The sequence below is a fragment of the Capricornis sumatraensis genome, chromosome 10 (assembly GCF_032405125.1).
Source record: "Capricornis sumatraensis isolate serow.1 chromosome 10, serow.2, whole genome shotgun sequence".
Lineage (NCBI taxonomy): Eukaryota > Metazoa > Chordata > Mammalia > Artiodactyla > Bovidae > Capricornis > Capricornis sumatraensis.
The window spans coordinates 2,172,138-2,186,102 of record NC_091078.1 but is presented as its reverse complement, the minus strand read 5'-3'; the positions used below and the strand labels follow the sequence as shown (position 1 = coordinate 2,186,102).

The 13,965-nt window shown below is 51.1% G+C and overlaps 1 protein-coding gene across 1 annotated transcript in view; it reads right to left on the bottom strand.

Moving 5' to 3' along the window:
• Positions 1 to 1,775: 1,775 nt before the first annotated feature.
• Positions 1,776 to 13,965, bottom strand: part of DRGX (dorsal root ganglia homeobox) — a 31,157-nt gene continuing 18,967 nt past the window's right edge. The window contains exon 6 of the mRNA XM_068983162.1: positions 1,776 to 2,041. Within this exon, the coding sequence (XP_068839263.1) occupies positions 1,776 to 2,041 (266 nt within the window). The remainder of the gene's footprint in view (positions 2,042 to 13,965) is intronic.

Sequence of the window (13,965 nt, the reverse complement as noted above, 5' to 3'; positions counted from 1 at the left end):
TTATTCATGCTAATGTGTGTGTAGTTTACTTAATTGTGTTATTGACGATCAAAAGTAATTTCCTGAAAGTCCTCAAGGACACAAAATTTAATCAGCGTAACTACTTTTCAGATGCAATGCTGTTAAGTATTCTTAATTTGCTCAACAGTTCACTTATTTATGTACCTTTCTGGAGGAAATACGAGTTTAATCAAACAATTAGATTGAAGAGTTAGTGTACATAAGGGCTTGAGCTTACATCGTTCAACAGAACATTCGTAATTACAGAGAAACGGAAGCGACTTTGCCACTTTTTGGCAAATCGTTTCATCTTTGTACTCAACAAGCAAAATACAGCAGGAAGGACTTGATTTTTTTTTTAAGGAGACAGTGTATTTTATCAAACGCTTTGCGGTAATCAGAGAACGAGGCACAATACATTAAGAGTATTATTTGGGGGGCTTCTGGAGGGGAAGGTAAAAAGGGGGCAGGGTGATCTGATGGTAGAACCTTTGATTATAATAACTGAAAGGAAAACAACCGTGGAAGCAATAACGGTTTGCATGGAAACACCACCAGCAAGCCGTCAGAGACTGCAAGCTTTCTGGGAACAGATATCCCTGCCAGGGAGTGACAGAACCCACGCTATTGCACATTCCCCTTTGATCTCTTCAAGTTCACTCTCCACACGAGAAAAGACGGACACACCCAACCAAAGTCGAAACTTCTAGGAAATCTGGCCCTTTGGAATTGATTCTCTGCACACCAAAAGGAAGCCGTCTTCCCATGCTCCACTTCTGCATATACACCGTTCTTGTTTCATTTCCTACTTCTTTTCCCTTCCATTAAAAAAAAAAGAATAAACAGCTAGGGAGCCCCTTCCATGTGCCCGAGACCTGCAGGCAGGCAGTTCATCCAGACTCGCCCTTTCCAGAGGCATTCCCGAGGGCTTGTCCTCCTCTGAGGACTCTTGGTATCTCCTGGACCAGAGCACTGCCTTCCAGTTGGTCAGCGTCCCACCAGCCTAGAGGTCTAGTCCAGAGAGGCAGGGGCTGCCGGCGGGTGCTGCTGCTACGGGGCCCACACTCGCTCTGGGCCTTCAGTGTCAAGATGGCAGCGCCAGTTCTTGGAGCTGACGGCCCGTGTGGTTGGCCAGCAGTGCCCAGTGGCAGAGCTACCACGTCCCCCCGGGGACAGGCTCTGTCCTGCTGGCACCTCCCTACTCCACATCTTCTCACCTTCTAACCCAACCAAGCCCACAGCCAGCACGCGAGAAGAGGGCATTGCTGCTCGTCTTGCTGGAAAGGACAGAGCTGGTTGGGATCTCAGCAATCGCCTGGTTCTTAATGTCAGGCGGACAGTCCCATTTCATAACATAAGACTGAGCCCCGGGCATCTCTCAAAGATGGCCCATGCCACAGTTCTTTGGGTTGATAAGACCTCCAGAGGCGGCCCAGGAGAGGGACAGGTAAGTGAAGGGGTGAAAACCTCGCCTTCTCTCCAGACTTCTGGGCCAAGATGGAAACCCCAGGGGCCTCACCACAGAGCAGACTCTGGTACCCACGAGTACCATCGGGGCCTGACACCGAAGAAGCCGGGACAGAACAGCCCCGTGGGGGAACTCCAGAGGCACTCTCCATTCACTGGGGGACTGCGGTTCTCCCTTCCTCTCCTGAGTCTGAGAGGAGGCCCAGGGCAGCAGGCTTCTTCCTCGCTCTTGGGAGAGTTTTCCGTGGGGGCCGAGGCTGGGAGAAGCAAGGGGGGGAGGGCGCGGTGGGCTCGGCCACTCGGGCCCCTCATACGCTCTTCTCGCGCTCACTCTGCTCCTTGCTGGGAGGGGTCTTGTCCTGGCTGCCGTCGGGGGGCGCTGGCTTGGCCACGGGGCTGGGGCTGTTGCTGGTGGACGGTAGGAGGTTGGCCGACTGCAGGACAGCCTCCGAGTGCTCACGAGCCTTCATGCGCAGGGCGGCCACGCTGGCCGTGCGGTTCGTCTGGCAGCCGTAGGTGGGGAGGAAGGAAAGCCCCATGGGGTCGGGGACACAGCATGAACACAGGGGGCCCCCTGGAAGAAGGAAAAAAACAGGCTGCCATCACTGTCCACATTCCCATCTCTCAGACTTAGGGTTGGGGGCAAGGGGTTGATTGATGCTATTTATTTCCAAATACTTCAGGGAGAGCTGACAAGAGCTCAGGACCCCAGAGATGCACAGCTCAAGAGATCCAGCTGACAGGACAAGGGGTTAGCACCAGAGCATCACGGAGAACCGGCCAGTCTCGGTTCCCTTACCAACAGGCTGGGAAGGCTCCCTTACCTTAGACCAGTATCTTGACTTCTCTGAGCCTGGGCTTGTCCTTCTATGAAATGAAACGATCCCCACCTCACAGGATCATTATGGGGATCCAATGAAGTAATGCCACACCCTCCAGACTAAGTGCCAAAGCATCCCCAAGAACTCCCAAGGGCCCTGCAAGGATACTCTAAATTTTCAAGGGCAGGCGGAAGCCGGCACATCTATCAGATGCCACACAAGGTAGCTCATGGCTCCAACAGGAGGCCTCGCTGCACTCCTTTCAAGGAGGTCATATTTCCGTGAAGCCAGATTTTGCAAACACCACACAAATAATCCACACGGAACAGAAAATGAGGAGCGATGGCATCCAGTGTGATTCCAAGCTCAGAGAAGTCATGCAGAGCTCACTGACGTACTTCCCATTAGAAAGTAATGGCAGCTCTTTAAGAATAAAAGAAAACTATTATTTTTCATTCAATTTACATGTGTTATTTTCAAATTACTACTAAGCTTTGGGGACAGAAACACTGAGTCGCTTGGACCTAACCGTCTAATGAACAGAACTGTAGGTATTTTTTACAGCCCAAGAGACAGGAAACATTAAACTGAGGTTCAAGGGACACGCAGGGCACCGTGAACTAAAGTTTGAGAAGGTCTGAAGGCCTTGGTTTGGAAAGGACTCAGTACAGGCTCAGTGTGTGGAATGGGGCTTTGGAACAATTGTCTGGCCCCGAGGCTGCCGGCCAGCACTGCACGAAGCTCTCCAGGGCCAGGGCCGGGAGGAGACCTTTCTTTTCAGGGGTCACCCTCGACTGTGCACTTATCCAGCGGCTGTCTCCTGAGCACCTGGCACTGTGCTTGGCCCTGGAGACCACTCAGCGGGAATAAGGCAGCAAGCGTGCCGGCATCGTGGAGCACAGTTTATGCTTCATGTGAAGGCGGGCAGTGGCGAGAGCTATTTAACACGTGGACGGAGTGTGATGCTTGGTAATAGCTGAGTGCAGTGTCAAAGAAACAGGGACAGGAACACCCAGGAGAGAGCACGGCAGCAGGGGAGAAGACCAGAGCAGCGGCGCTGAAGTGGGGATAGAAGCCACCTGCAGCGGGCACTCAGAGTGACCGAAGCCGGGGCTGCCGGGGAGGAGGCGGCCAAGGAGTCGAGCAGCCACCAGGGCCAGGCAGGACGCAGCGGGAGGAAGCTTCAGCAGACTTGAGTCAAGGGTCTGGAGCGTAACTTCCTTGAAGAGAGGATGGGGAGGCTACTGTGATGATGTGGTCCCAGCGGATGGCAGCCTTAGCTCAAGGTGGCCAGAGGGGAGGTGGTGAGAGACGGCCAGATTCTGGATTTGTGCTCACGGTGCGCGCCCATGCAGATTGCTCCCAGACTGTAGGTGGAGGGTGACGGAAAAAAGAATTCACAGATGACAGCTGGGTTTGAATGAATGAATGGAGGTGCCGTTTCCAAGATGGGGACCAACAGAGAGAAAGGGGTGTGCGTGTGTGTGTGTGTGTGTGTGTGTGTGTGTGTGTGTGTGTGTAGGACATGGAGAGTCTAGCCATGGAGTCCTGAGGTCCTAATGTCCATCCAAGCTCTGCGAACAGAGCTGAACCAGGCTGGCACTCCCACAAGGGCAGGCGTGGGGGCAGGAGACGCACAGACCTGCATCCAGGCTGGGTGGGTGGACTCAGCTGCTGGCATGACATGATTTGAGAGATTTCCTGAGTCTCCGGACAGGTCAAATGGCACCCCCCACCCACCCACCACGTCTGTTTCTTGCAGGAGATGAGCATCGAGTATCGCCACAGCCTCTGCCCCAGCCAGTCTGGGACAGCTCCAGAGACTGTCCCACCAGGGAGCAGGAGGTGGTGCACTGAGGCCCTGCCAAGGACATGGGAGTCAGTGCCTGTCCCTGAGCCCTGAGCCCGGGAGGGGCAGCAAATCCAGCCCCCCGAGTTCCACCCACGCCTTGGCTCTTCTAAAAGTGCTCACCAGCTTTGGAAGAAGTAGCATTGCAAATAGGGAGTAGTTTTGGACCAAAATGCTTATCTGCTGAATGAATCGAAATTCCTCCCTGTGGTCTTCAAGACCCTGAGTGCTGGGGCCCTCACTGCCTTCACCTCGTCCTTGTCATGCGCTACCCACGCTTCCTTTCAGATGTTCAAACCACCATCACAGGGAAGCTCTTCACAGGAGCTGTGCTTACTGGAGCAAGCCCTTGTATGGACCAGCACCGCAGTTCTAAGCACGTTGTGACCTTGCACACCTCAGCTTTGGAACACTCCTAGGCAGTAGGCTCTATCCCCTTTTGCAGATGAGGAAACAGGTGAAAAGGCAGAGGCTGCTGCAAAGTCGCTTCAGTCCGGACTCTGTGCAACCCGATAGACAGCAGCCCACCAGGCTCCCCCGTCCCTGGGATTCTCCAGGCAAGAACACTGGAGTGGGTTGCCATTTCCTTCTCCAATGCAGGAAAGTGAAAAGTGAAAGTGAAGTCGTTCAGTTGTGTCCGACTCCCAGCGACCCCATGGACTGCAGCCTACCAGGCTCCTCCATCCATGGGATTTTCCAGGCAAGAGTACTGGAGTGGGGTGCCATCACCTTCTCCACTAGGCAGAGGACTGGTGCCTTAACGACTGTGTCCCTCTGTCTGGAGAGAGGACACACTCTTCCCCTGTCTTGGACCCTTCATCGGGCTCTGCCTGGGAGTGAAGAGATCCTTCCTCTGACTTGGGGTTCTTGTCTCTTTTTAGGGATCCATTTGACCACCATGGCCTCAGGGAGCCCCTTGGGACCTCCCATCCAAAGCAGGTTCCCGGGTTATATTCTCCATCAGAGCCTCATGCTCATGTCTTCACGGCACCGGCCACAAACTGTAGGTGGGTCACTAATGGTTTGTGACTGGTTTGTGGTCTTCTGCCCCCACACACCCCCAAGGGGGCCTAAATCACTACTCTGCCCCCAACCCTTAGCACAGCACCTGGAACAGGCCAGGCCCTTGAGAAACAGCTGTGGCAGGCAGAAGGGAGACAGGGAGGGCCGCCCAGGCCTGGCACCCACTTGTGGGATCAGCCTTCAGGAAGTAGCCTCAGCAGCATCAACCATGCCCACAGCTGGGGCATGCCCAACCTCCTTTCTTTCTCTCCCCAGAAGCACATTTGGGCATCTTTCTCTTCCTCTCCAAGCCCACTCAGAAGCAAAAGGACACTCACCCTTCCAGTACCCACTGTGGTCACTTGTGTTCATTCTGGCCACCCTGAGGGGAGGGCATTACTCAGCCCCACATACCAAGAAGGAAACAGCGCTCCAGGAATTGCCCAGGTCCACACAGTTTATTCGGAGAAGGCAATGGCACCCCACTCCAGTACTCTTGCCTGGAAAATCCCACGGATGGAAGAGCCTGGTAGGCTGCAGTCCATGGGGTCGCTGAGAGTCGGACACGACTGAGCGACTTCACTTTCACTTCTCACTTTCATGCATTGGAGAAGGAAATGGCAACCCACTCCAGTGTTCTTGCCTGGAGAATCCCAGGGACCGAGAAGCCTGGTGGGCTGCCATCTATGGGGTCACACAGAGTCGGACACGACTGAAGCGACTTAGCAGCAGCAGCAACAGCAACACAGTTTATTACAGAAGGCGGCCTTCTCCTGCAGACCGGCCCCTTCTCCTCGAGTGTAAGAGGGGGCTAAAATGCAGCCGTCACTTCCTGCCTCAGTTTTGATGGAGGGGCCGATGCAGCGGGCAACAGATGGCAAGACGAGCGTGAGAGGAATCACAAGCGCCCAGTTTATACACAGAACTCCGAGAGCCCGTTCCACAACCCGCACTCCTAGCTGGCTTTTGCCTGGTCGCATTTCCAGTGACAGAAGGAAGCGAACAGAAAGTTACATGTTCAGATTCCACATCCTGCTGGTTGTGCTTCTCCCAGCGTGCTCACAGGCAGCCACATACTGACAGCAGTCTTGGCCTCCCTGAGCCCGGGGTTCGCGAACTTGGGCGGGAACAGTGCCTGTGCCCTGAGCCCAGGGGCCATCCCAAGGGCCAGGACTCACGCAGCAGGGGAGGGCTTCCCCCTCCAAATCCCTCCCGAGGGGAGCCACGCGGGAAGGGAGCAGAAGGCAGAGCACAGTGAGGCCTCTCGGCAATGGAAATACTGGTGATTCTCCTTGCTGTGCCTGCTTAGAACTTTTCTCATTTTTCTACAACATCTGTGCATTTCCTTTAAACACATTAGTTTGATTTTAAATGAATGTTCAAAAGAAGGAAGACTGATATTAGACCCCCACGCTCAGCACATTTGGGGAGGGGCCACGAGGGCCTGGGGGTCTGAGGGGAGCTTGACTGGGGCTGTAGGCTTCAGGGGACCCTGAAGGGGCCACAGTCCCCAGACCCAGGCCTGGGCAGCCAACCCCATGTCAGACAAGCCCCAGAGGGGCAGGCTCAGCATACATGTTCTCTTGCTGGGTCTCGTCCCCAGCAAGGCCTTACTCTAATATAACATCCGGGAGGGCGTTAATTAGGCTATGACTCAGTGATGAGCACATCACCCACGAGATGAAGAAGTCCCACTTGGACAAGACGCAGCCTCCTGGACCCACAGTCTATGCCTGCCGGTTCACGCCTGCCACAGGCAGGTCCCCACGAAAGTCACTGATAACTACGTTCCTGGCCCACAAAACCCAGATTCAGAGGTGGAAGATATAAGTAAATTCATGGACTGGAGGGAGGGAGAGGGTCTTTGCGGCTTGCCTACTCTACCCCCCACACTAGACATGGGGAAACTGAGGACCAGATGAACCCAGGGACTCCGGGAGACTCTGCTTATAAACTGTAAGGGCTACGCATACAGCCTTTAAAAAAGAAAAAAGGAAATTCCAACCGAGGCAGCAACACGGACGAACCTCAAGGACATTAGATTAAGTGAACCAGGACAGTCAGAGACACAGATTCTGTTTGATTCCATTTGTACGAGGCACCTAGTATAGTCACATTCGTAGAGACAGGAAGTAGAATGGTGGTTGCCAGAGGCTGAGGGGATGGGAGTGAGCGGGAGGTGTAATAGGTACACAGTTCAATTTGGGAAGATGACAGAGTTCTGGAGATGGATGGTGATGATGGCTGTACAATAAGGACATATTTAACACTTCTGAACTACACACTTAGCCATGGTTAAGATGGAAATTTTATCATATGTGTATTTCACCATGATTAAAAATAAATTCTTCAAAACAAAACTGTAAGAGCCGAGGGAAAGCAAGGTCAAGGTCCTCGAGAAGATGGCGACCGCTCAAGACTGGGACCCCTTCTTGCTCCTCCAGTGGGTGAGGGCCCCCAAAGTGTCTCAGGCCACCCACACACACGTGTCCATGAGCAGCACCCTCAACCCACCCAACCCCCCACGTCTCTGGCTGAGGAAGCATCATGAGGTATGCACACCTCCCTTGAGTCTTTCTCTGTCCCTTGACTACACAGTACCGGTCAGGTGGGGATTCCCAAAGCAGGACATCAGACCCTGAGAGATGTACCCGGGCCAACGAAAGTCTTTGGCGTGAAGCCTGCCACAGATGCCTCCCTCTTTCCTCATCAACACCCCAGGTCTGAAAGCAGCTGACTGTCTATCAAAGGGGGCGATGCTCTTTGTGAAGTGAAAGTCGCTCAGTCTTGTCTGACTCTTTGCGACCCCATGGACTATATAGACCGTGGAATTCTCCAGGCCAGAATACCAGAGTGGATAGCCTTTCCCTTCTCCAGGGGCTCTTCCCAATCCAGGGATAAAACTCCATCACTGCAGGCTGAGTCTTTACAGGCTGAGCCACAGGGATGCTCTTTGGTGGAGACATAAATGTCTGAAAGCCACGTGGAGGAATGCTGAAAAAAATGAGCCACTGGGAGTCACCTCCTCTCTGCTCTGCCCTGCCCTCCCTGCGTGAGAACACAGAAGACATGCCGATCCAGAAGGCAGATACAGACAAGACCAGGAGAGGCCATCTGAACCAACAGACAAGCCCAAAGGCAAGCACAGAAACAAATCTAATTCAATGATGTTTATCAGGGGAATGGGTAAAGGCTATGAACTGTCCAAGGGGGATGTATCTCAGCGGCAGAGCGTGCGGTCAGTACGGCTTCCCAGCAAGTTCACTGTGACACCGTATGGTTGTGGGTTGCCTTAGCAGAGGCAGAACCTGCAGGAAGAAGGAGGGCAAAGTCACGGTCAGACCGTCAGGCCAGAGGGAGGGAGTTGCAGGGAGGAGTGAGAAGTGAGAGAACGGGGCCTCTTAGGCACAGTGGATATTGGGTATCTGCCTCTCCCTGGTTTCGGGCAGAGCAGAAGCAGTAGATGGAGGGAGAGAAAGAGGGGCTTCTTTTCTTTACCGTCAGTGTGTATGGTGGTCTCTCTCTGAGGGTGATGGGTTTCTGGTCAGGGGGCATTGAAGCCCCCTTGACAGGATGTGGTAGAGAATCTTCACACACACTATGGGCTAACAGACACATTTTTAAATTCCTTTCAACACAAAATGAGTGGTTATAGAATGGGATGTGAATTATAAAGCTATGTCTTCCTTCCAACTTAAACATCCTTGCAGAATTTCAACTGATTTCAATTGAACTTAAATTGTCCAAAGACCAGCATCTCCCTCAATTCCCGTAACCATTTCTTAACACAGGGGGAAAAACGATTTCTACAAATAGGATCCTTTTAGACCTAACTCCTGATTTCTCTGTGATTTCACAGAACCAACAGCAATATGAGATTTCTCCAAGTGCTCTCCTGCCTGAACCACTCCATCAACCTGGAGCACTGTGAGCAACAGAAATAGCAAAGTATGGATGCCCACTTTGTGATGCTCAAGGCAGCAGAGGACCCCATGGTCACCAAGGGAAAGCCCAGACTCCAAAACACATGCATTTTGCCCACAAAAAACAGGTTCAGGGCCCTCACCACATACTTCAAGGCTTCCAAATGCACGGCTAACATAACCCTTCTGTCTTACAAGGCTGCCACAAGCTAGACAGCAATGAGACTGTTAATAGCAGAAACATTGATGGGTAATACTGAGATAAAAAACAAAAAATTTATAAAACAGCCAAAACATTCAACACGCATGGTACCCTGGAGCCATTTAGTACAAGGCAAGCAAAGTGGCAAGCTTTAGCATGGCCTGAAGCTGCCGGTCCCTGGCCACAGGAACCACCACAAGGGACGATGTTTGAAAGGGCTTTGAAAACCACACCAAGTCTGTGTCTGCTAGTGATGGGGTGACGTGGAGTCAGCCATGAAAGAGGCTGTCCTCCTCTTTACTATGCCAGGGCGGGAGCAGATACTTTAGCAAATGTCTACGCCAAAACCGAGTCATAATTACCAACATCCTATAAAATGAGAATGGGGTCTGACAGCCAGATGCAGCCTGCAGCGGAGGAGGAAATGGGCTTTGAAGTTTGACTCCTGGTTCCCCCATTAACTGGTCATGGGACTTCCCACCGTCTTTCCAAGCTCCAGCTTCCTCATTTATAAGAATCTACCTCTATAAAGCAACTAGTACCGAGCCCTCCAACAATTCTTACTTCCATGACCACATACAAAATAAAGGGCAAGAGTAAGTTACAATGCACAGCCTGCTCTAGGCCAGTTCAGTTCAGAGACCAGCAAGGAGCTAGACTTGCTCTGCGCATGCCCGGGAGGACACACAGGACCCACAGGGAGATCCTCCTCGAGACGCGCGGCTGTGCTGTGAGAGTCCTTCCCCGGGCCTCACACGCAGTCCCGACACTGCTTCACGGCTGGGCGGCTTCCTTGAGGAGCCCGTCCCCTCAGAGCGAAAAGTAGAACGATTTATTCTGCCAACGGAACCTTGAGGAGTGAGCCGACAGACTGTAAAAGTCTCACCTTTTAATGTCTGGGCTTCCACACTTGGGGCTCTAGCTTTCTTTTGTTTTTTTATCTGTCAAAAAGCTAAAATCATGAGTGGTCTAAAAATTAAATTAGTTACAAAGGAAGTCATTCCCATGTGGCAGATATAGCAGCAAAAAATTATGAAGAAACTAACCCCCCAATTCTAGAGAATTGACTGAACAAGATGTAATCACTTTATTGAACCACTAAAGCAATGACAAAATTATACTGTAAGAGGATATTTGGTGCAAAATTATAGTAATAGTAAAATATTAAATTTTAGAAGTAGGTTAAAAAAACAGTAAGTCAAAAGTATCCCATTTTGTGTGTGTGTATCTCTATTTACGTATCTGTGTATACACAATACATACATATATCCATAGTACATATGTGTATATGCACATATGCAGCCATATACCATATCCATATAAGGTCACAGGTATGTACAGTAAATAATACTATTTAGAAATAGAAAATATTTATAAATTTAAACATTTGATTTTTTAATTCTAAATAAGTTTCAAAATACATAAATTTATTGGAGATACATATTTATAAATGGGAAGAAAACAAGTGTACCAAAAGCAAATATTCATCGTGGCTGATTCTGGATGCTAAGATTATGAATAAGCTTTATATTTTCCTTTGTGTTTTGCTGTACTTTCTGCTTTTTCTAAACTGACTGAGCATTACTCTCACAGCACACATCTTTCTCGTGACTTGTGACTTCCCATCTCCTTTCATTCAGATGATGGGAGAGATGCTCTCCTTTAGAAAAGAGTTCCACTGAGGTTTCTAACGAGTAAGAACTGTGTCCTCAGCACCCAGCCGAGACTCCATGACTGCTAATGGCCTCGGTCTGCACTGGAGCTATTGACTGGCAAATGTGGAGCTGAGGACTGGCTGTGCAGGACCCACCAGGAACATTTCATCGATTTCCTGTTTGGTGGGGATCGAAGCCAGCGATCCCTTGCATGCGATGCAACCCAACCTGCCAGCCAGCAAAGCCCCTCCAAGGCCAGGACTTCCTCCCCCTCACCTACCACAGGTGCCATCACCCAGGCCTGGGCAGGAGCGTCCTGCTCCCCAAATGCAGACTGAAAATTATTTTGTTTGGGGAACTTACTACCTCCTGGACACTAAATTAAAACGCACAATTAGATTTCCATTAAGTTACAGCAAATTCTGCTGAATTGATTTAATCGGCCTACATTCCTATATGACATCATGCTTTAAAGGCTTGGCCTGAACATAAATACTTAATGTAATAAATACAGTCTGAAGTATTTGATCTCCTCGGCAGTTCAACTGACCTACTACAGAGACTGACAGGAAAGATTAAGCTAGCTCTGTCTCGTCTCTGCCAATAGCACACTCTCATCACAATTTCGGTTACAAGTAGAGCTGTTGCACACCGATTTTTTGCTAAATGTTCACATTAAGGGTAAGAATATTGAGCAAGTAAGTGCATAAGTGGATTTATGAAACTTTTCATATACATATAGTTCATTTCTTTTTTGCTTCATAGCAAAGTAGAATAAACATGTTCTGTGATTCCTAATACCAGCTCCTTACAGTTTGTAAGAAGTGTCAGGGTAACAGTGTTGGCAGATGCCTATAATATTTAAGCAGAGATTTTTCAATGCCGTGGCTAAGTGCGCTCACCGATGATCACATATACGATAGGGTCCAGTTCACTCCCAGGTGACGTCTATCACAGAACTGCCAAAGCACTTTCTCCCATCTCTGCGTTATGGCTCTTATTGCCTCTTTAACAGGAGTTGTGTTTATTTCACCTCCCAAACTTGCAGGGTGAGAGCCTTCACCTATCCTCACCCCACAGCCCTGATTCTAGAGCTGAAATGTCCATTCTGGATACAAAGCAAACACTCGATTATATTTGGGGGAGGGAGGAAGGAAGGGGAAGTCTGTCTTTCCTGATCTAGGAAGCATATTTTGATTCCTCAAAGTTGCCATCTCCCAGGTCCTAATCTGCCTCAATACCCCATGAAAAGAAAAACCATGGTCACCACAAAGCTACCCAACCTGATTAATGCCAAAATCCCCAGGTTCATTTGGCAGGTTACCCTGGGGTGGTTTAGCTGCTAAGTCGTGTCTGAGTCTTGCGACCCCATGGACTGTAGCCTGCCAGGCTCCTCTGTCCATGGGGTTCTCCAGGTAAGAATACTGGAGTGGGTAGCCATTTTCTTCTACCGGGGGATCTTCCTGACCCAGGAATCAAACCCAGGTCTCCTGCACTGCAGGCAGTCGCTTTATCGACTGAGCTACAAGGGAAGCCCCGACCCTGGGGGAGTAGACGCTAAATCCCTCCCTGTCAACCCCACGTGTGTGTGCACTGTCCCGACATCTGTTTATTCACTCAGCAAATGCTCCCTGATGGGAGTCAGCTCAGCCAACCATTCCTTGCGCTGTGACCCAGTCTGGGGCCAGGACCGATGTCCCATTTCTGCTTGGATGCCTTTGAGGGGGCAAGCAAATGTCGACAGCACCCAGAGCTGAGAATCCTGCTCAGCAGGGGACAGGGAGAAACACTCTAGGTGACCTGATGCCAGTGAGCGCCACCTCCCTCCTTCCAGCAGCCCCCAGAGTGGGCAGCCTGCACCCCTACTGCCTCTGAGCATAAGCCAGGACCTCTGCTCAGCTCTGCACTCCAGGGCCCCATTGATTAGCAGGAAGGGCAAACCCATCAGCACCCATAGGAAATGGCTTCTGGAAAGTGAGTTGCAGTTTTTAAAGCCAGAGAATGACAGCAGGGCCTGTAAAAGGCACAGAATCAATATGGGGTGTGGGGAGCTGGACAATGGGACACTTGGGTCCCTGGCTTGTCTCACCTCTGGCAGTCACACTATGTGACCTTGGGCAGTCCTATCCACCTCTGAGCCTCAGTTTCCCCCACTGTATCCTGGAGAAGTGGAGGTAACGTACTCATCAAGGAGATTCCTTCCAAATGTTAAGTGCCGGCGTTCTCCACCCTTGTCTTCCTGACATCAGCTAGGCACAGAGGAGCTAGGGCTGACCCAACCACATCCCCCACGAGGACAGGTCATGTTCTAGCCCTCGGGTGCCCGGAGTCCCCAACACCTGCGCCTTCGGAGATAAGCCAGGGGTCCTGCAAGGCTGTGCTGCTTTCCTGAAGCTGCACACACTGGGGACGTTAGGTCGGGAGCCTCTCCCATTGCGAAGTCAACCCTGCAGGAAGTGGGATCCTCTGCCCTAGTCAGACTTCACTGTCCTCTACTCTGCACCAGCCTCTGTGTTAAGGGCAGAGGTAAATGCCTTGGAAGGATCTAGAGGTGAGTCAGATAAGGACAGGGCCCTTAAAGCACCTATAGTCAGGAGTGCGAAGTTAGGTGAATTCAAAATCAAACCTCTCAGGACTTCCCTGGTGGCCCACTGGCTGAGGCTTTGCACTCCCAGTGCGGGGGCCCAGGTTTGACCCCTGGTCAGAGAACTAGATCCCACGCGCCTCAGCTAAATTCCCACTTGCTGCAACTAAAACCTGGTGAGGCCAAATAAATACATAAGTATCTGTTTAAACCCCAGCTCACGTCACAGGCCAGAGTATCCTCAATACTGCGCAGTCAGTCTCTGCAGAGGGCCTTCAGTGAGCCACGCTCCCAGTGTTCACACCTGAGTGCAGTTCCCTCCACGTGCATCTGAGCTGGCTCTGTGAGCAGCTGCTATCAATAGAATTCAGCAGAAGTAACACTGTGCCTGTTCTGAATGTCAGTCTTAATAAGACCTGGCATCTTCTGCTCTTATAATCTCAGGATCCAGCCCCCTTCCAA